At 36.3% G+C, this 23,616-nt stretch overlaps 1 protein-coding gene and 1 non-coding gene across 2 annotated transcripts; one reads left to right on the forward strand and one right to left on the reverse strand.

Annotated features, from left to right (window-relative positions):
- Nucleotides 1-415: 415 nt before the first annotated feature.
- Nucleotides 416-1,822, reverse strand: LOC103996205 (uncharacterized). The gene is made up of 3 exons (XR_010476639.1): nt 1,328-1,822; nt 1,068-1,214; nt 416-749 (listed from the first exon to the last, which is right to left on the reverse strand). It is a non-coding gene; the product is annotated as an uncharacterized LOC103996205 (transcript).
- A 6,861-nt stretch (nt 1,823-8,683) lies between these two features.
- LOC135588318 (myosin-17-like) lies at nt 8,684-21,908 on the forward strand. Its single transcript, XM_065080396.1, has 38 exons — nt 8,684-8,824; nt 11,226-11,369; nt 11,468-11,613; nt 11,689-11,845; nt 11,965-12,023; nt 12,341-12,500; nt 12,583-12,732; nt 12,814-12,950; nt 13,029-13,175; nt 13,263-13,364; nt 13,471-13,528; nt 13,608-13,709; nt 14,573-14,610; nt 14,769-14,895; nt 14,988-15,158; nt 15,677-15,808; nt 15,912-16,021; nt 16,140-16,200; nt 16,580-16,757; nt 16,982-17,187; nt 17,373-17,492; nt 17,578-17,676; nt 17,796-18,017; nt 18,301-18,440; nt 18,649-18,766; nt 18,859-18,909; nt 19,023-19,103; nt 19,251-19,421; nt 19,651-19,800; nt 19,909-20,115; nt 20,177-20,317; nt 20,399-20,469; nt 20,569-20,668; nt 20,734-20,790; nt 20,900-20,956; nt 21,052-21,132; nt 21,201-21,283; nt 21,416-21,908. Exons 1-38 carry the CDS (start codon nt 8,684-8,686, stop codon nt 21,537-21,539), a joined length of 4,599 nt encoding a protein of 1,532 aa, XP_064936468.1. The 3' UTR covers nt 21,540-21,908.
- The last annotated feature ends 1,708 nt before the right edge of the window (nt 21,909-23,616 follow it).

Raw genomic sequence — 23,616 nt, forward strand, 5'->3', positions numbered from 1 at the left:
TATAAAAAATTCTTGCAATAAGCTCTATAATTCTTACAATATCTACGATATATTTTTCTGATATACCCACTTGATGAGACATAAATCTTTCCTTTAATAAAATATATTTATGATGATGATAATATATTACTATTGAACCAAGATATGTGTTTTTGATGTTATTATGATCCTTTAATTATTTAAAAAAAATTTATTATAAACATATTATCATTATTGGTGATAGCAGAGGTCTAAAGTGAACTCCGATCCCGTGATTTTTTCGTATTAGATTTTTACATAAAAAAATTTTATACTGTACTTGTTAATATTTATCTTTGGTAACAAGTTAATATTTTGATACAAAACTCATTTTGATTTATTTTACTATAATATTTTTTTCCAACAAAACTAACCATGCATACCATTTATATGTTCTTTCTGATGATAAATATAGAACTTTATTTACAAGAACACTAGTCGACCAAGATTTTAGGGTCCTGACAATGGAAATACAATTCTTTAACTCGGAGTTACCTATGCCAGCAGTGACTTGTCCTAACACTTCTTTGAGTGTCATCCTGAATGCAGTTCAGCAGGAGAAGTCATGGGAATTAGGTGTTTCGACAGCTCGATGCTGTGTTACTGCTGGGTAGGGGGCATGATGGTTATGGGTACCCTCATAGGTGGTTATCACAAAGCTTGAGTCGTCTCGGTGTCTCTCTACTTTCTTCTTGACTTGGCATCCTTCGCTTGAGCAGCGATAGTAGTTCCTGCAATCCACTTTATTAGTTTGTCTTCGCAAACCAAGCAGCACAATCAACATGTAAGTGCTCTTTCGAAAGTAATGTATGCGCGCAACCTTCGAAAGACGAGCACTTCACCAATCTAATAAAAAATGAAAGGTCCTTTCATTCAAATCCTTGTGGATGTGGAACGAACTCTGTTCGTATAGGTTGAAATTGAATAGATTTGCACTTGCTTAAGAGGTTTGACCTCTAGAGATAAGTGCATCTTAAAGGCTGATGAGAGTATGGTTCTTGTTTTTGTGTATTGACATGCCATATTATACCTAAGATCAAGAGTTTCACCTGGGATTTGGGCTGCTTTTTACTGCTTTTTTCCCATACTTCCTCCACTTGTATCCATCATCTAATATCTCAAGCTCTGATTTTGTTTTGAATGCCACTTTAAAACTGCTGCTCCTCTTCGAAGATCTCTTTCCGTAATCCTTGCTTCTGCATGATCGATCACATATGAAATACCAAAAACATGGTAAAGTAAATATCGTTAAACATCCATGAATCGAGGCTCAAGCCAACTAGTGTAAAGACTTGGACTAAACACTTGCTTGTTGCAATCTGTGATCTTGGTTTTGTTGGCGGCGCAGTCGGCGGCCTGCACAAGAGGATACCGGTGAACGGATGGATGGCTCAAAGAGGCCTCTTCGTGTCCGTCATCGGCGAAGGTGAGATAGTCGTCGACCTCAAACACCCCTTCTTCTGGCAGAGCGTTCTCAGAAGAATTGGACGGCATCGAAGAGGAAGAGGAAAACATGATGAGCAGTGAGAGCATAAACTTAACCTCGACCGGCGGAAACTTCATTCAGCGAAGCCCGAGCGATCCTTCTTGCGCCAAGTCCGTCGGCCTTTTCTTGGGGACCTTCCTTGGCTTGGGGGCAAAGACTTGGTTGACTTGTGAGTCAATCCACTGGTTGCGAGCAGTCTGCGTGGAATACAGGTCAAGGCGCAGACTGGTCAAGAGAATATTGAAGTCCAATCGTATTCCGGCATCGGTTCCTCCCTCCTTTAGGCCTTTGGCATCAAACCAATGGAGCCAAAAGGCGATGCTTTTTGTTTTCACTATGAAAGCTTTTGAGAAGTGATATTTCCGGCCCCCATGACGCAGAAGAACAGGGAGTTGTAGACTTGGCCGATCGACGACTTGCACGACGGACGAAACAAGTTCCTGCGAGGTACACAGGAAACCAATCAAGCCCATTATTGTCCAGTCGATGCGCATGCGGTTCTGATTTGACAGTGGTTTCCAAGGACAAAGTTGTGGTACCCCCAGTCCTGCATGCATCATGAAGGGTAGGCAAACAGCTCTCCCGAGATACGTGTGCAAACAGTATGATTCCAAGCAGCTCATTCGATTCGATGGCGGCAAGTAGACGTTATGTCGCACAGGTTAAATATCTCAGAATAATTGGTATCGCCATCATTTTACTGGAGAAAGAAAAATACGTAGAGTTCCAGGATGTAGCCACTGTTGTTGGATAGCAACTCCATCCACAATCGCCTTGACTGAATCCACCCATCGTCCATTCGCAGCGGACAAGGATGTCCAACCACAACTCCAGCGACTAGTCTAAACGACTGCATCTTTCTTTCATGTCCACCATCCTGAGGAACACGGCATCCGTCCCAGCGCAATCGGGAAGAGGTGAGAGGAAGGGGCAGTTCCCTCGTAACGTATTCCGTGTTCCAGTCGGGTTACTGTATCCGTCGGTGACCTTTTGTAATCGTCCTCCTCCTGCTCTGCCAGCCTCTACTTTATACGACCGGCATATCCATCCCGGAACGCTGGCGTGACTTGCTGGAATTACCACAAACGAAACGCCCGCCGACGACTTGCTCTCACGACACCGCTCGTACATACAAGAATTCAAGTCGAACGCAGGAAGCGTGCTTCCGTGGTCAAACGATATTCCAGTACGTCCTGGTCGGTTGTCCCGTCAACCACGTGGATAGATCACGGTCGATCGACGTTGGCCACGCTTCCCGGGTCGATGACATGGATTGTGCCACGGAGATAAGCTGCTGCTGCGTGCTGGTCATCTGTTTTAGTTGACCAGCGCGCGCGTCTTTAGACTGGTGTTTGTAGCCAGACACGACACACCATCATCGAGTGGGGAGGCACACGAGTCGCTTCGTATGGTTGCTGCTGCTGCTGCAGTGTAGATGACGAAAGGAAAATACATATACATATACATGTATAAGATGGATATGTCATTTGATAACATGATTAGGGAAGAACGTGTGGCCTCAATTAGGTGTCCACATGTGCCCAGCTCAGTTCCCTTGAAGCGGCATCATTATTACCTCATCGCCATGCCTCTCCTTGTGACACATTGGGATGCACCATGAGTTTTTAATGATATTGCATGACTCACGAGTCTCTATCACCAAGGCAACGATAAAACTGTGTTGACTTAACTTCAATGCTAGAAGATGCTAATTATTATTTTCTCATGGTGTGTTTATTTTGCTACTACAACAATCCTAGACTCCGATGATATATGTCATGAAGCAGCATCTACTTATATTATGTGATTTATCGACGGTCCTCATCTATCATGATTCCTTCACCAGACTGGTTGCAGTTGCCTTCGTATAGCAAGCTCTTATGCATCAAAGAAGCAAGTTATCTCCTCTTTCGCTGGCTATTTATTAGATTAGGGATTTAAACATTCTATTTTTTTCGTAAAAAATACTTTTTTAGTGATAGAAGATAAGATTTTTCCAATCTGTGGATAAATAGGAGAGAGACATGTTAATGTATTCAAGCTAAAGTTACTTCAATAAAGCTTCTTCAATAATTATTCTTATCTTCTATTATTTTCATCATGATATCAGAGCCACTTGCCTAGAGCAAGCTCTCTTCTCGCTGTCAACTTATCTGTTGCTTCTCTATCTTCGACGGTAAAAGAAAAAGCTTTCTACTACTGCTTTTCCGTCGTGCCATTAGTGCGATAAATCTTTCCTTCTCGACGAACGACAACTGTCTTCTCCACTGTCACTCTACACCAACGTCCGTTCCCTTCCGCTGTGGCGTCTCTAATGCTACGCTCACCAGCACTGCCCCACGTTTCCTCCTTTGTTGTAGCTTTCTTCTCTATTGTAGCATCATTACAGCTTCTCTTCTGTTGCAGCTTCTTCCTCTGTTGTACTTCAATTGTAGCTTTCTCCTCTGTTGCACTTCTACTGTAACTTCCTCCTCTATAGCATCGCTGCAACATCACTGCAACTTCCTCCTCTCTACTGAAGCTTATTCCTCTGCTACAGCATTACTATAGCTTTTTCTATAACTTTCTCCTCTAATGTAGTCATCGTCGTTGCAACCGCAACAACAGCAATAATAGCAACAGTGATCTGCTCTTACCCTACTCACGAAGCCTCTGGCTCGTAAACCATTCTTTGCATCGATCTAAGATTGATATCCTTGACAGGTACAGCAATAACTCCAAGAAGAATAACAAGAAACATCGTTATTTCTATCTCTCTATCTTATTACAAATAGTCCCTCTTATTTTTTTATTTCATTTTGAGCTCATAGAGATAGAGCAACAAAACAAATCAAATGTTGAAAGGTTGCCCGTCAACCTTTAATATCTCTTCTTTGTTTGTGTTAAAGTGAGTCTTCAAGATGCTAAGCTCGATAGCAAAAGAATGACATATTGTCGAAATTCCTGGAACATAAAACCGGCTATGATTAGTTCAACAAACACATTAGATCAATGAAACCATAAATGGACTATCAATATATATATGTAATAGATTTTCACCTTGCTAAAAATTATAGCTTTTGTGATTACTATAGACAAGTCTCCTTTTTTGGTCATCGTGTACTCTTTGATTCAAACCATAAATATTTCCACCTTCTATGATTATAATCATCACCATCAATATTAAAAATTTTAAGACAATCCTGATCGAACAAAAAATAAAAAAGTAAACCTAAAAATAAAAATGATGCCAGCTATAGATTAATGATAAAAATGAGGACAAAAATAATATGATAATAGTAGAAAGTAGACAACTATATTTAACAACTAAATTCATATCGGTATCGTTTGGTGCCACCAATCCTTTGTTCCAATGTTAAAATCCAAGACACTAATAAGTGATCACACCTAACATTTGGCTAGATCGACCTTCTTTGGTATCTTTTTTTGGTTGGAATAAAACGAGGTCTTATAGAAGATTAACATAAATTAGATTATTTCTTAATAATTTAAAATTTTAAAATTATTAATCACATAATCATAATATTGATGGATTGATGATGTATCATCCTCAATATTCCTCGAATGGTAGTGATGTTGTGTGACCAACACAAAATGATAATTACGACTAAATTTTGAATTAAAAATTCTGTTTAATTAATTTTATTTTTTGCTTGCGCTAATTAAATATCCACGAAAACAAATAGTCGTTTCTCAGCATATGAAATAAATAAACGAAAAACAAGTAAAGGGAGTACTTAAAACCTTCATCTACTTCCTCCTTCAAAGTCTCTCGAGGAATCGAGTGTGAGGAGCTCCAAAATGCTAATAAGTTAACGTAGATTTAGATTTTGGAACTCGGGGGAGGGGAGGATAGATTAAATGTCATTAACGGCTATTCTCTTATCCTTTCTTCCTTCCATACAAATCCAACTTGTTCATATATAGATTTAGGATGATTTTCTTATAAAATATTTATATTTTTAAATATTTTTCAATTGGTACTTGTCATTTTATTTTTTTAATAGTATTCCTAATTTAAAAAATAGCTAAACTATCTTTTAATTTTAAAAGAAATATTAGAAAACATGTTTGAAAACACTATAAATAATTTAAATAGACTCATAATGTCACTTACGGTGTTCTTCAATAATATTTATAGTGTTTTCAGTACATTAATAAAAAAAATTATTACAAAATAATAAATGAGTCAAATAAAAATACTATAATAATTAGAAATCGATAAAAAAAATAAAAAATGACAAAAAAAACTATTGAAATATATTTTAGGTATTTTAAATTAGGAATATTATTTGGGGAAAAAAATAAAAAAGTAATTTTGAAAAATACTCAAAATATAGATGTATTTTTTTTAAAATCATAGCCTAAAGATTCTACCTGCATGGGTGGGTGGAGCAAAGCCAGCGGAACACTCGGTGGCTGCTTGTGACCCTAAAGAACACGTTCAGCTATGTATTCGTCCGGTAACTATTTAAGCACTCGTGAATCTACCTGCTTTGTCAACGAAGGCAGCCACGGGCCCACATGCGTTCGCGGACAGATAATTGGAAACTTGGCGGCCGCGGGTAAGAAATGAAGGGGTAGGAAAAGCGACGCCAATGGGTTCCATTTACTCGAGAACAACTGAATGGGATGAAACGGGAGACACGACGGCAGATGGCAGCAAAGGAAGGCGTGGGTCATGGAAGGGCAAAACAGTCATTCGAGGTAATGTGCATGTCCGGGCGCCGACTGATCCGAGCACGTTTCCGACATTTGCTTCTGTTTTTTAGGAAATGGAAACGAACGGCAACAACAAAAAGGAAAAGAAGAAAAAACAACAAACGAGTGAGCGAATTTAATTACCGTGGCGGTCTTTTATTTTATTTCTTTTCGCTGTTACAAGGGAAGCAATGGTCGCATCGCTCGAGTTTTTGTTGTAGGCTCTACCTGTTTTTGTTGGTGTGCACACCACGACGCCTCTGCTTCTCCCGGACGAACATAGCGAGCGAGATAAAGAAGAAGAAGAAGAAGAAGAAGAAGAGGTGAGGGGGCAAGAGGGAAAGCGATCGCCTCCGAATCCTCCGAGTGCTATCGGGGTTTCCTCCTTCCCCGTCCTCCATCGCCTCCGATCTCATCGGTCGTCTCTCGAGGAGGAGGAGATTCCGATCTGAATCGCTCGATCCCGCGCCGATGATCCATGGTACGGAGTCGCCGTCCACTCTTTATGTTTTCTCGAAGTCTAATTTCTTTTCTGATCTTCTATGTCTTTGTTTCCTTCTTCTGGATACGTCAAATTTATTTAGGACCGAGGATACCTTCTCTCGGGTTCAGTTTCTTGTGTACTCCTCCCAGGAATAACGGGCCTCCGTGATTCTAGGGCTTATGCTTGCAGTGTAACGGCTCATCAGAGGATGATTTGGTCCACCTGTAGTCTTAGATGATATAAGCATATTAGATAACGTGTCTCGATGTGGAATTCGCTGGTTATACCCGTCGAATGAATTGGTCTTAAGTTAGGAAAATATCGATCACGATACAATGATAATAATGCCTAAAACTGACGAAGCTAAGGATACAACTATTGCAGCAATCGGTAACCACTAGAGAAATGCATGGAGGAGGTTGGTTTGGAAATCGAGATTGTTGGGACAAATTGCTGCTGAATTGCTTATAAAGGGAAGAGTAATGTTCTTCGTCATTAGGTTCACCAGGTCTTTTTTACCAGCTTAGAGACACAGATATGAGGTAGGTATGTTGGATCGTGTTGAAGTACGTTCATCAATTGCAACTTTTTATCAGATTCAATATGCCCTGACAAAAAGTTTGAGGGTTCTTGACAAATGAAGAGAGAGCGAGTTTGCTTATAGTGGCATTTGATCCATTATGCCACTAAATTATGGGCTTAACTGGTGCATTATGAAACATGCCATAGTGATATTGGCTTGTCTCTCTTTTAATTTCTCTCACAAAAGGGAGATAGATTCAAGGATATCAGAATTCAAGGAGATAAATTCAAGGATTAACTGTATATATTTTTACCTCAAGATGTCAACAGGATAGGGATTAAAGTGATTTGATTTCTGTACTTGATGATAAAAAAAGATTTGTTCAGTGGGCCTAGAAATACTCGAATGAACAAATGAATTCTAAAGCAAAAGACACTTCTTGAAAATTTTCAGCATATAAATTACATGGGAGCATGTTGTTATTTTAATAAATTGTATAAAATGCAAGAGAATGGTGAAGAACTTTTATGATATTTTATTCAGAATGATCCTAAGATTTGCAGTACGATGCAAACCAAGAGGTGGGTTAAGGAAGTAATAAGTTAAGATAACTGAAAATAAAAAATGGTTGAGTTGCTGCCTTCTGCTTCTTGATCTCCATGATTGCCCTTTCAGTTCATAGGATTCATCACGCACTAGCTGCAGATATTCTGTGCAGGTTTTGCCTTCGCTTTCTTTTCTTGCAAGCTATTCAGATAGATATGCAGTTAGTTGGTCTATTCTGCACAAGAGAAGAATAACTTAGTTGAGTTGCTGTCTTCTGCCTCTAGATTTTCACCACTGGCCTTTCTGCCCGCAGGAATTGTCATCTACTAGCTGCTGACATTCTCAACAGTCTTTTTCTGTCATTTTTCTCCCAAGATGCTCTAATTGATGTGTGGTTATGTGACCTAATCTCCCACCAACATGCCTAATTTTAGATGATTGTTTTTCCAACTTCTGCTACACTAACTCAATAGTTCTGCCTGACCACGGGGACCTGCCCATGTTGCCTCTAGCTAAGGTGGTGCATTCTAGTAGTCTTTAATAGGTTGTAAACTAATAATGGGTTAAGCTGCATCCACAGTCCTCCACTTATTGGCTAAGTACCATTGGCTCTATATGTGGTTGCCTGGACCACCTTTTCAGTACAGTCAAAGGAAGCAAATATTTTATAAGATCTTTACTAACTTCTAGCATTTTTTCTATAAATTTCAGATGTAAATACTTAAGATTTTTAAGAATTAATGACCTCAGATTCTTTTGTTTGATATATAATTTACATATTTGTTATTCAGAATTGGAAGAAATATGGTATCATGCAATATGATTAATTAGAAAAGATATATGTTCTCTGGTTACTGAATTTCATGTTTTCATGCCACATGATGCTGAATCTGTACATGCCTTTGACTTATATGTCTGACCGATAATGCATATGCAGGCAAGTCTAGATAACATCATTGTGGGATCTCATGTCTGGGTTGAAGATCCGGTTCTGGCTTGGATTGATGGAGAGGTTTTTAAGATTAATGGTAATGAGGTTCATGTGCACACAACTAATGGGAAAACGGTATGTGTGCAAAGTATTTTTCGGTTAATTTTATTCTCATGAACATCCTTGTCATCAATATTGTCATTGTTTGTGTCAATGTAAACTTTGACTAGCCTTTGACACCTATGGAGTGCCTATCTAACTTGTGTCAGTTCTTTTCAAATTTCTTAATTTTTAATGAAGAATATGATATTAGCCCATCTATTCATTTTTATAACCTAAGTAATACATTCTAGTAATTTGTCCTGCTGCAAGACTTAAACATGTCTTTTATTACATTGTTACTTTGTAAATAACTATCCTTTTTTATAACATTTCTGGGTTATATTATTTATTAGATTATTTTCCTTTTTGTTGTGTTTACGTGTGTGTGTGTGTGTGTGTGTGTGTGTGTGTGTGTGTGTGTGTGTGTGTGTGTGTCTATGTTGGCCTAGGTGAATTAGTAATTGGTGATATAGTTATTTGATTTGCGTGGGTAACAAGGTAGGGGTTGGATGGACAACAACCTCTAGGGAAACTGGAGAGAATAAAGAAGATGGTAGTGATAACCTGTCTTGCATATGAGGAAGTAATTTCAGTTTAATAGAAAAGTGGGAGAATCGTAATTAACTTGAATCAAGGTTTGAGGAATTTAGTTGCAACAGTAGAATTTAGAGTTATAGTCATGTCAACTCTGTTTAGTCAACTAAATCAGATCAATCAATTGGATTTGCCAGGATGGGCCTAGATCGGTAGGTATGCACTGAAGCTAGTTTTGTCAGCTGGTGGCAGTTGAGAAGAGTGGAGATGAATTGGAAGGTGTGAAAATGGATTTGATGTTGGAACAACCACATCCTTATCTATTTTTAACCAACAGATGCAAATACCTCACAAAAATCTTTTAGTAACCATATAAATTTAGATTCATAAAGATATGTATTGGATATATATAATGGATGTGTTTGAATTGGGTTTTAGGTCGATATAGATGTGAAAACTATAGAAATAAAAGAAAACATGAAAATAAACAAAAAAGAAATCAATTCAAATCTATCAATCATGTTTATTTAATTAACTTTAAAGCAAATGCAAAAAATGAAAATGAGAAATGAGAAAAAAATTACTACGTAGGAAATAGAAATCAGATAACAAATTTTCTTTAGTTAATAGATGTAAAATTTTCGAGTCCAGGATCTTGCAATAATGTAAACATATCCAGCTCCACAGGAAGATGGTAATGGATTTTACATACATTGGCCTATCTAGTATCTCCCCTTCATCATCCAGATTCAGTTTTTGGTTGATTTTAACTGATTTGTGGCTGATTACCTAATTGTATTTTGTTGTTTAAGCTAAATCACAACCATAAAAATAAAATGATCCGACTTTTATATAGTGCAGAATGCAGATAATGGTCAGCTAGGAAAGATTTGTGGACTTAAATTTTTTTTAAGAAGCTCCTATTAGTAGTGCTTCTTAGATAACACATTTCTACTTACTAAAACAATAACTTTTGTACCTTGATAAGAGTTTTTATATTGCCTTCTCATCAAATAACATAGTGCTGCTGTAATCATGAACTTGATTTTTCCATGGCTTCTGTGCGTTCTATACCACAGTACTAAAAATGAATTCTCATTGCCCATTGCCCATTGCCCATTGCTGCTCTATCTTTTTTTGCAGACAGTCTAATAAGCTCAAGAACCATCTCTAATTCTGTACTTGGACATATATATTTCCAGAAAATAATTATACTCAAATGCCAATATATTGAACCATCTGTAGTTCTCTACCTGGACAGAGTTCTCTACTTGGACATAAACTACTTCCACAAAATAATAACACTCCTTTGCATGCCATTAAAATTTATTTTACTCTTTTCTGATATCAACAAGCAGTATACTGTTACTCCCATGGTTTCTAGAAATTAGTCATCTGATTTAGGGTTTGTTTCTTGGACACTGTAAAGCCAGAGGAAGTAATGAGGTGATTAACATACTTTGGCCTCATTGTCATTGTATTTTTTAAAGAATCAGAAGTAATGAGGTGATTTCCCTTCTACAAGAGCTTCCTTGTATTGGCATGCTGCTAAGTTACATGCCAACACATGTGGTATATGCCTATGTGCACAATGAAAAAAGTAAGTGTCAGCACAATAAGAGGCTCCAGGTCAGTATCATGACAGCATGGTATGCCATTACTGGTATGATTAGAGATTTATAATTTTAGATGGTAAGATGAGCTCAATGCATGCTATCAAAGTTGGAAATAATATTTATGTGGATCCAAACCTATACATCTTATTAGTTCCTTGATTTCAAACTTCTACGTTTGGTTGTTTTGGCAGTATTACTAATCTAAGTAGTTCTTCAGTTAGTTGTTCTTTTACTATTGGCACTTAAATATTCACTGAATTGTGATTATCTTTCTTCACATGCAGGTTGTGGCAAACATATCTAAAGTGTTTCCCAAGGATACAGAAGCTCCACCTGCTGGAGTGGATGATATGACAAAATTATCATACTTGCACGAACCTGGAGTATTGCAGAATCTTGCGACACGTTATGAACTTAATGAAATATACGTGAGCTGCTCATAATATTCACTGTTTTTATATTGAATGCTATTGACTAATAAAAGTTGTCTATACTCTCTAACTCCGTAATTCTTTGGCTTTGTCAGACATACACTGGAAATATCCTGATCGCCGTGAACCCATTTCAAAGATTACCTCATCTCTACGATACCCACATGATGGAGCAATATCAAGGGGCAGCTTTTGGGGAGCTAAGTCCTCATGTTTTTGCAGTTGCAGATGTTGCTTACAGGTGATATTAATTGTATTCACAACATAATAAAGAGAGTATCTTCTTTTACATGGGTTTATTTCTATATGTAAACAGGGCTATGATTAATGAAGGGAAAAGAAACTCCATCTTGGTTAGTGGAGAAAGTGGTGCTGGTAAGACTGAAACAACTAAGATGCTTATGCGATATCTGGCATACTTGGGTGGACGATCTGGAATAGAAGGAAGGACCGTCGAACAACAAGTTTTGGAAGTAAGATATGATAAACTTGTTTTTCAGTGTTTGATTTTTAACATTTACTTCTTATTTTACTCATAGCAAACTACATAGATAGGTGTAGTTTGGACTGATATCTATCATCATTCTCTCAGTCCAATCCAGTTCTTGAAGCTTTTGGCAATGCCAAAACTGTTCGAAACAATAACTCAAGGTAACACTATTTTAGTATTCTTTCCTTTTTGGACAAGTATTTTCTTTTCATGTCAAGCATTAGTAATGTGGCGTTCGATCAACAGTCATTTTGATGCATCTGTTGAAAATTGAGACAAATGTTTAATCAGCTGTGAATAATATGTTTCACATTATTTTGGTACCATATTAACAGTAACTTTGGTGCATCTGTCGAAAATTGAGACAAATGCTTGATCAGCTGTGAATAATATGTTTCACATCATTTTGGTACCATATTTGCTATGTTCAAATATCTAATTTGTCTTTCTTGTTTTTGTTCATCCAATATCGATTTAGTCGGTTTGGTAAATTTGTTGAGATCCAATTTGACAATAACGGAAGGATATCAGGTGCTGCTATCAGAACATACTTACTTGAAAGATCTCGTGTCTGCCAAATTAATGATCCTGAGAGAAACTATCATTGTTTTTACCTTCTCTGTGCTGCACCTCATGTGGTATGTATGCCCTGCCATTGTTTTTAAATGGGTTATGTTAAATATTGGAATGGACATTATAAAATGTTTACCTATGTGGCAGGAGATCGAGAAGTATAAGTTGGGGAGTCCACAATCATTTCATTATCTTAACCAATCCAAATGCTTCAAATTAGATGGGGTTGATGAAGCTCAAGAATATCTATCTACCAGAAGGGCCATGGATATAGTTGGGATCAGTGAGCAAGAACAGGTATGCTTCTTTAGTTTATTCTAAAGTAAGTTGGTTCTTTAATTCTGAACATTGTTATTCGATTGTATTGTTTATATTCAGGAGGCAATATTCAGGGTTGTAGCTGCCATACTTCATATTGGAAATATTGATTTTGCTAAAGGGCCAGAAATAGATTCATCTGTTATCAAAGATGAGAAGTCAAGATTTCATCTTAACATGGCAGCCGAACTTCTGATGTATGCCCAAGTTATCTGTTTCTGTTCTGTGAAAAACTATTCTTTTACCAACATGGCATGAAATAATGTTTATGTCAGGTGTGATGTCAAGGGTTTAGAGAATGCATTGATAAAACGTGTCATGGTGACCCCTGAAGAAGTTATTACAAGAACTCTTGATCCTGCTTCCGCAATTGTCAGCAGGGATGGTTTAGCAAAAACCGTCTATTCCCGACTATTTGATTGGTAAGAGCTATGTCTTGTTGTGAAAATCCTGGCACTGATCCTTTATGATAGTGCAATTAATCATTTGATTGGTCACACTCTATACAGGCTTGTAGACAAAATAAATGTATCAATTGGGCAGGATCCAAATTCAAAGTCACTGATCGGAGTTCTTGATATATATGGTTTTGAAAGTTTCAAATGTAATAGGTAATCCATCAATAGGAAAATGCAATCACAGTTTTGCTTTCAGGGATTACGGATGGTTAAACATGATAATTGGTGATTCTTATCTTTTGTCTTGTGCTCAAAACAGTTTTGAACAGCTCTGTATCAATTATACAAATGAAAAGCTGCAGCAACATTTCAATCAGGTTTTCCTAAAGCTTTTTACATAAATTTGTAGATTGAGTTAATTATAGGTTCAATTTTAACACATGATGCCATGTCCAGCATGTCTTCAAGATGGAGCAAGAGGAGTATACCAAAGAGGAGATTAACTGGAGCTACATAGAATTTGTTGATAACCAAGATGTTCTGGATTTGATTGAGAAGGTTTATCATTTTTTGTCATAAATTTCTTTTGATTTGTGATTTTTTGCAGAAATTGGTGATTTTGTTTGGTAGCATCTTGATCAGATTCATTATTTATGCATTTACAACAACTATACTTTTTTTAATGGGTAAATTTGATAGGACAATGTCTAGAGAACATATGGGTCAAGAATGAGTTTGGTAACCTCGAAGAACATATCTGTATTAGAAAATCAATTTAGTTTTTAAGCCCAAGCGTTTCATCTTTGTTAACCATGAAACTGTATAAGATTGATAATATCATAATAGTGTTTGGTGGGGAACAGTAGGATACACATAAATTTCATGGATGGATGAAAACATCCTTTCAGCTGTGAATCCTTTTTGTGGTTGTATTATTTGCTCTAGAAAGCATAGAAAAGATAAATGTTCTTTTTAACCGCTCATGTACTGGTTTATTCCATTGAGGAATAGGAGGTTGATCCAACACTAATTGATTTCAGCTCTATTGGATATTTTTCCCTGCCACTGAGCTCTTTTGATGACAGTCAATCCAAGAGTCTTAATGTACTTTCAACAATATGCCATTCGATATAATGCCAATGTGAATGTGTGGCATTCTTTTGATGACAGTCAATCCAATGAGTGCATTTGCAACATTTAATGCCCAGACTTTAGCATGTCAGTTCAGATGCATATTGAACTCAACTACTTGATGTTATTTGTCTTAAGTCTTTTCTTATATGTGGAATTGTAGAATTAGCTGTATGTAAAGCTGGAAGGCACAATATATATGACCCTGAGTTTGCTTTCAATTTTTTAAAACAAATTTGCTTTTGGCTACCAACTTATTTGCCATTATGACGACAAATATTTTATTTCAGAAACCTGGAGGAATAATTGCGCTTCTTGATGAAGCCTGGTATGTGTTGATTGCTTCCCTTGTTTTGGTACAAAACCATTTTTCTACTTGGAAGGAAATTCTATCAAGTAACATTAGGATTCTTATATGTCCATATGCTGATATGCATATATTCTAAAGTAACTTTTGATTTATCCTACATTTCTTGCTTGATTCAGCATGTTTCCCAAGTCAACACATGAGACATTTGCTCAAAAATTGTATCAGACATTCAAAAACAACAAGAGGTTTATAAAACCAAAACTTTCTCGAACAAACTTTACAATTGGCCATTATGCTGGAGAGGTAAGTATTCATTTTTTGAATATGCTGAAGTACTTTTATTGAATCTTCCTTTGATTGGATTAATATATCTATTATCTATACTATCCACTTAGGTAACATATCAAGCTGACTACTTCTTGGACAAAAACAAAGATTATGTTGTGGCAGAACATCAGGAATTATTGAATGCTTCCAAGTGCCCATTTGTTTCGGGTTTATTTCCACCACTTCCTGAAGAGACATCAAAATCTTCCAAATTCTCTTCCATCGGAGCCCGCTTTAAAGTAATATATTTTTTTCTGTTCGTATATTATTTTCTGTATGTTACAAATAATATTATTTTTCTAGTAATTGTTTTCTTAAACTCATGTGTGAAATGACCTGCTTACTCTTCTTTAGTAGTGAATCCTTGTGCAGAGGTAATATTTACGAGTGAATGTCACCCTGTGATTCCATGATTTGCACAACTGTCATCAAGTAGAAACTGCATGGCACATAACTACACATGGGTTAACTTAATATTTCTGGTGTCCATTGATTTTTTTTTTTGCATTTATAGATGGAAATTTTTTATACTGATTGAATAATAGGTGAGATTTTCTAATAGGATCATCAACCTTGTGCTTTTATCCATGGGAGGGCATCTATGAAGTGTAGACATACATAAACTTGCATTTTTTTAAAAATTTTGTGCTTCAGTGTCTACAAGAAAGATGTGTACAATGACTTTTAAGTTGATTTTCTTAGTTAATTAGTTACAAATACACTTCTCTTTTTGACTTGTGATCTTACAAAATCTCAGCTACAACTTCAATCACTGATGGAAACCTTGAACTCAACTCAACCTCATTACATCAGATGTGTGAAGCCAAATAATGTCCTCAAACCTGCTATTTTTGAGAACTTCAATGTTATCCAACAGTTGCGATGTGGAGTAAGTCCCATCTTACTACAATTTACTTGTAATTCTTTTTGATATTATTTTCAATCATCACATAATCTTTTACCATTTTGCTTTGGCTTCTTCACACATCTAGGGTGTTCTTGAAGCAATCCGGATCAGCTGTGCTGGATATCCGACTCGAAGAACATTTTATGAATTTCTGCTTCGATTTGGTCTTCTTGCCCCAGATGTTTTGGAAGGAAAGTAAGCCTCTGTAAATCTGAAAAATGAATTTTGAATTATCTCTAAATTACGTGGTGTTGTATGTATATGAGCTTAATATTTTAACGCACCTGCTTTTGATCTTTGTAAATCTGGATAGCTCTGATGACAAGATTGCTTGCCAAAAGATTCTGGACAAAATCGGATTGAAAGGTTACCAGGTAAGACCATTGTTACCAGATTTTTTTGTTTTCTTTTTTATGATGTTCAATTACTACTCTACTGGGACAGCTTTTGGATTAACTTAGTAAGCTGAGTATGTCAAAGAATGTAACATAGAAAATTCTCTTTAGACATTTATAAGAATGGGCAGAATCTATGAGGAAAAAGAACTGCATTACATCTTCTCTTAGTTATACACTAAAGGCTACTGATGTTTTGGGTCCCTTTCTCCTTAAAAATATAGAGAATAACAAATTTTCTCCATTGAAAATGCTTTTTCTTATCAACCTACATCTTTTAATTTGTTCTACCCAAATTCATTGAGAATTTTTATTTGAGCATGTCTTTTCTCACATTGTGTATCACCGTCATGGGCAGCTAGGCAAGAGCAAAGTGTTTCTGAGAGCTGGCCAGATGGCTGAACTGGATGCTAGAAGAGCGGAGGTGCTTGGAAGAGCAGCTAGAACAATTCAGAGGCAAATCCGTACATATATTGCTCGTAAAGATTTCCTTAAACTACGGAAAGCAGCTATTCATCTGCAGTCTTTATGGAGAGGTATGGTTGAGATATTATAAGATTGGTACATCTTTTCCTTATCATCAGAAAGGTTATCCTAAGACTAAGTTGTGCTTGTTCTTTCTTTCAATTGGATGTGCTATCATTCATTTGGAAGTCCTGTGATCTAATTATTAAGTCTGAATCGTTTGGATTTTGATTTTTTTTTCTTGTGCATCAGTAAAAAAAATCTTCATTTGTGTTCTCAATTTGGTTAAATTCAGGGAGATTGGCCTGTAAGCTTTATGAGTATATGAGACGTGAAGCAGCAGCAGTCAAAATTCAGAAGAATCTGCGTCAATATTTTGCAAGGAAATTGTATACAACACTTCGATCATCAGCAATTATTTTGCAAACAGGCTTAAGGGCAATGACTGCACGCGATGACTTTAGATTTAAAAGGCAAACTAAAGCTTCAATTTGTATTCAGGTGTCTTATTCTCTCTTTGCTGGAAACAGCTTCTAAAACTTTAGCTACATGGTTTTATGTTGTTCTGAAAGAGAATCTATAATACATCACTTCATAAATGAGCTGGCATGTATGTTTTTTAATTTCTTAATCTACCAATTGCTCATTTGGACTATGATTTAAACATATTTTGTCCTTTGCTTCAGGCTCGGTGGCATTGTCACCGAGATTATTCTTACTACAAGAGATTGCAGAAGGCAACGCTTACTTATCAGTGTGCTTGGAGACAAAGGCTTGCAAGAAAAGAGCTTAGAAAGCTAAGAATGGTCTCTTCTTAACTCTGGATTTCTGAATTTCTCCAAATAAAATGAAGCTTATACATAACCTAGTTGTTAACTCAAATTTCTGCAGGCTGCTAGGGAAACAGGAGCCCTAAAAGAAGCGAAAGACAAGCTTGAAAAGCGTGTGGAGGACTTGACATGGCGTTTGCAGCTTGAGAAACGACTAAGAGTAATAATCCTTTCTAAATAATTCTCCATGCGATACGTTGGCACTTTATCTATTCTTCTGTTTAGTATTCTGTGCTTGTTGATGAGTTGCGAGATAACCTGCTTGACTACAATATGCAGACTGATCTGGAGGAGACAAAGGCACAAGAAATTGCTAAACTACAAGAGATGTTGCATGAGACGCAACTGCAGGTAGAAGAATCAAAGTCCATGGTTATCAAGGAACGTGAGGCTGCACGCAAGGCTATCGAGGAAGCACCTCCTGTCATAAAGGAAACCCCTGTTTTGGTTCAAGATACAGAAAAGATCAATGCATTAACTGCTGAAATTGAAAACCTGAAGGTAGGACCAACAAACTCATACAGACATTAGATCTCTCTCTATATATGGTGTCCTGGGTTCTGAATCAGGACCATGTGCATTAGGAGCGAGAAAAGACAGGAAAACCAGGAATTGTAGACATTTGTATGCTGATTAATGAGAACCTCTATTGTATTTACCGTTATAGTACGTTATGTTCTACAAATTACCTGTGTTTAAATTAGATGCCTGTTAAATGAATTACTTTGTTGTTCACTCTGAATTATGAAGTAATTTTGTTTTTATTCTCTTATTATCATGACAGGCTTTAATGCAAACAGAAAAGCAGGCAACTGATGCAGCCAATAAATCATTAGCTGAAGCTCAGGAAAGAAATAATGAACTACTCAAGAAAGTTGAAGATTCTGCGGCAAGAGCTGAGCAACTTCAAGACACTGTTCAAAGGTTTCTGATTTAGTGATCTTTTTTTTTGGGGGGGTTTATCTCCAGCAATTTAGGTATCATTTTGGATAAATGTAGATGGAATGCATGAGAATTTTAAACTTCTTATGTTATAAATACTATAAGAAGCTAAAACCAGTTATCAGTCATATGTCCTGAAGTTTTGCTTCAGTAACATGAGGTAATAGTTGTATCTTCTTTCCGAGCACAGGCTTGAAGAGAAAGTATCAAACTTGGAGTCAGAAAATCAAGTACTACGTCAACAGGCAGTTGCCATTTCACCAACCACCAGAGCATTAACTACACGCCCAAAAACAACTATCATCCAGGTGCCTTTCATCCTTAATGCTTATACAGTTGTTTTGTTTAGTGTATATGGATGTCTTGCTTATGCTATCATATTATTGTGCCTTTGTTACAGAGAAGCACAGAAAATGGGAATATTCTGAATGGTGAATCAAAACTTGCTTTGGTAAGCATAATAATTGAATTCTAATGAGCATTCAGTTTCTGTGATATCGAATGTCATTCCCGTAAAAGATAGGTAAATTAACCTGGATGATTCTCCTTACATGAAAACTGTAGGATCTTAGTCCTGGTATACCTAGTTCCAAGGAGCTCCAAAATGATGATAAACCACAGAAGTCACTCAATGAAAAGCAGCAGGTATAATTTTATTTAATTTTTAAATAGAAGCCATTCAGTAAAGATGCTTTAATATTTGTGCATCTTGTTGATATTGAATTTTGTCACAACTTCTTGTTCGATCATGCTGATTACATCCATCTGTTTTTTCACAATGCTGTTTTCCAGGAGAACCAGGACTTGCTTATTGAATGCATCTCTAAGGACCTAGGATTCTCTCATGGTAGGCCTATTACTGCTTGTCTCATCTACAGATGCCTTCTTCACTGGAGATCCTTCGAAGTTGAAAGAACTAGTATTTTTGACCGTATAATCCAAGCAATAGGCTCAGCTATTGAGGTATGAAAAACCTTTTTAAATTGTTGCTGGGACTTTATTGTGTTTCGTCGTATGTGAATAAGGAATTTAATGCATTTACAATTTTGTGTTAGATTTGTGACCACTCTATGCAGCCTCAACAATCTTTCATGTTTACCTAACCCATATTAGTGAAACTGCTACATGATCTTATTCATAGTTCCGTGCCAGTTTTTTATTTAACTAAATTTTCAACTTGCATATCTGAAAGGCCCAGGATAACACTGATGTCTTATCCTACTGGTTGTCCAATTCATCTACTTTATTGTTGCTTCTCCAACGGACACTAAAAGCAAGTGGAACCGCAAGTTTGACGTCACAGAGGCGTCGAGCATCAGCTTTGTTTGGGAGGATGTCTCAAGTAAGGCAGCAGAACCTTTTTCCCAGAAGATGATGAGTGTTTTCACTATGGTTTCCTTGTAGTTTTTCGTTGTTTAATGTGTTTTTATTAATTTCCCTGCATTTTAAGGGGATTCGATCTTCTCCTCAAAGTGCTGGGCTCTTTTCTTTTAATGGCCGCATGATGGGTGGATTGAGCGATTTGCGTCAAGTTGAAGCAAAATATCCTGCTCTGCTTTTCAAGCAGCAGCTTACTGCTTTTCTCGAGAAAATTTATGGAATGATCAGAGACAATCTAAAAAAAGAAATATCTTCACTGCTTGCCTTGTGTATCCAGGTATGAAGAAACTTTTCAAATAGTCGTGCTTGAAATTTTGTTAATATTGCTAACCATGCAGGCACCAAGAACATCTCGTGCAAGCTTATTGAAAGGGTCACGATCTCAAGCAAATACTATGGCCCAGCAGGCACGAATCGCGCATTGGCAGAGTATTGTGAAAAGCTTAACCAACTACTTGAAAATACTGAAAGCCAATTATGTAAGTTTTGTAGTGGCAGTCTCTTTAATTTCATACATGTTTGGCAAAACTTTTGGTCCTTATCCTTTTTTCACCACTCAGGTCCCTCCATTTTTAGTCCGCAAGGTGTTCACCCAAATCTTTTCATTTATAAATGTTCAACTGTTTAACAGGTACGTAAAGTTTAAATGTGAATTCCATGCCACTATTTTTGTAGTCATGTGAACTTTCTTATTGAAAGGAATAATTTCCTTTTTGTGCTCTTTATATAGCCTTCTATTGAGGCGCGAGTGCTGTTCATTTAGCAATGGGGAATATCTCAAAGCAGGATTGACTGAGTTAGAACACTGGTGCTATGATGCTACCGAAGAGGTGGTATCCTTTGATCTCAGTCAACTTTTATCAAGGCATTGAACTAAAATATCATTTGCACACAGTATGCAGGTTCTGCCTGGGATGAGTTGAAGCATATTAGGCAGGCTGTTGGTTTCTTGGTATGTTGTCTTTTATGAAGAACACAGCTGTTGAAAGCTATTGAAGAAGGTTCAATATTTTTAATTTTTAATTTTTGAGAAACATCACACAATATATTCATTGATCCAGGTTATACATCAAAAGCCGAAGAAGACCTTGAAGGAGATAACCAATGATTTATGTCCAGTTTGTGCCACTACTTTGACCTGTTATGATGTTAAAAACATGGAGTCATTTAGTTATCATACCCATTTTGAACTGTTATCTGATTCTGTTTTCAGGTTCTTAGCATACAACAGTTATACAGAATCAGTACGATGTACTGGGATGACAAATATGGAACACACAGTGTATCGTCGGAGGTACGTTTTGAATTCAGTTTATTGATGTGGTCAGACTATCATCTAAACATTTATATCCTACTTTTTAGGTCATTTCAAGTATGAGAGTTATGATGACAGAGGATTCAAATAGTGCAGTTGGCAGTTCGTTCTTGTTGGATGATGATTCCAGGTCATTTTTTAATAAACATGTTTAAGTTCTCTGTGTTTTTTTTTTAATATTTTGGGGGCACGGGTAGGTGACGGTGGTTCAGGAATAGGAAAATCTAAGCTGGATTTATCCTTCATCAATTTGTCGATGCAGCATACCTTTCTCTGTGGATGATATTTCCAAGTCAATGACGGAGATAGAGATAGCAGATGTTGATCCGCCACCTCTGATTCGTCAGAATTCAGGCTTTGCTTTTTTGCTACAGAGAAAGGAATAGTAATTCTCAGTCGCCAAGTGTTCCAGTTCTCAACCATTCAGCAAGATGTGCATACTCATCTCGTAAATATGATGTTATTCTACTCGTGCCAAATTGGCTGGTGAACCAAGGGTAGATGATAGATTATCATTTTAGTATTTGTGTTTGATTTGTTGATTTGTTTTTGTGAATTTATTTTTTCCAGTTGTATTTATTGGTGAATAGCTCTGGGCTGCTATTGGGAATGCTCAGTGTCTATTATTAGGTAGTACGAGGGTGCTGCATCAACAAACATTTAGAAGTTGCATTCATTCGTCTATGCTCTGTTGGTAATGTAGTTGGCAATTGAAGCAACAATAGAAACATTCAAAAGGTTAATCTTTTGTTGTATGTTGAAGGTCTTGTAGATGCAATTATGCCTAGTCTTTCCAACACTAGCAATTTCTTAACTGTGGTATATACTCAATTGTGACTAAAGGGAGGAGGGGGAGGAAGAAATTGAAAGGAGAGGAGAGGAGGGAAGGGAGGAGAGAAGAAGAGGTGGTGGAGGGGCGACGCATGGATAAAAAAAAAAAAAAAGTTTTGAATTGGGGGATGAAACTGAATTTTTTTTATTAAAAAAGTATCATGGATAAGTTTTCAATGTGGATGCCAAGTCAATTAGTAGGATTTTAAAATAAAAAATATATGGTGCATGGCATGCGGCCAATCTCCTCCAACCACGAAGATGATGATATTAGATTTTTCGGAAAAGAAACTACGATAGATGTAGCCCACGAGGGGAGGGATGGGTGATGAAAGAGACTACAATGTACAACGATGTCAAGGCAGCCATTGGTCACATTAATACAACCAAAGAGTAATTGCTGGTCCATTCGAAAATATACTGACAAATTGAAAAGAAAATATAATTTGTATTCTCTATCCATCATAAACGAACATCCTTATAGCCTGTAGTCGAATAAAAAAAAAGGGTGTGAGTCAATGTATTGTTATGAGACGATTTAGGTGTTTGCGAATCTATTATATTTAAAATTATATTTTAAATACACATTGGTAAAATTGTAGGTCAAAAAGTCCATTGAATATTTAGTGATAAATTTATCCTTCTAATTTTTAAATATTTATTTTGAAATAAATATATTTTTGTTTAAATAAATAAAATTTATAAAAAAAATTGTATGACCCAAATATATAATAAATAAAAATAAAATCATATAAATAAATATACAATAATATTTTAAAATAAATATTTAAAATATAATCTTATAGAAAATATAAGTCAGGTTGATTTTTCACTAAATCATCATGGCAATCTTGTAATTTTACACAAAGTCATAGGTACTTGTGAAATTTAAAAATTATATTAGCATCTCGTAAATGTTGAAGTGCTAATATTACTATGAGATATCATTTGAGCATTTTAAATGTAACATGAGATTTGAAAAAAAATTATTAGGCTTTAAACACAAATTTCAAATGTGTTATGCAACCATATTGTTGATGTCTCAACAACTTTGTATTAAAAAAAATATGAGGAAAAAGGTTATGGATATGAATGTAATCGATACCGTCGTCAACAAATATATATGACTATTATAAAATTGATATCCATCATCTAACGAATATGCCTATAGGATATGATAATGTTTCAACAACTCTGTACTAAAAGATATGTTCAACAATCAACACTAACAAAAAAAAAAAAGCCACTTAGAAAGACATGAAAAACACTATTGTTAGGGAATTTTTATTTTTTTTCCAAGGAAAACAAAAAAAAAAACGTGTGGATATGAATGTAATCAATATCTGTCATCAACAATATACACCTACCTATTGTGATGATATCTCAATATCTCTGTATGCAAAAGATACGAGGAAAAGAATTAGATAAGAATAGTGAAAAAAATGAGAAGAGGAGATCAGAATAAATAGAATCACTATTCTTTTTCCAACATATATGCCTATAGAATGGGAAGGAGAAGGGGAAGGGGAAGGCAGTGGATGAATATGAACAAATGCGACAGAGCATACATGATATAGATACAGAAAGAGACTCATCGTATTCACAACCATCGTATTATGAAGAATCATATGG

This window comes from Musa acuminata, chromosome BXJ1-8 (assembly GCF_036884655.1).
Source record: "Musa acuminata AAA Group cultivar baxijiao chromosome BXJ1-8, Cavendish_Baxijiao_AAA, whole genome shotgun sequence".
NCBI lineage: Eukaryota > Viridiplantae > Streptophyta > Magnoliopsida > Zingiberales > Musaceae > Musa > Musa acuminata.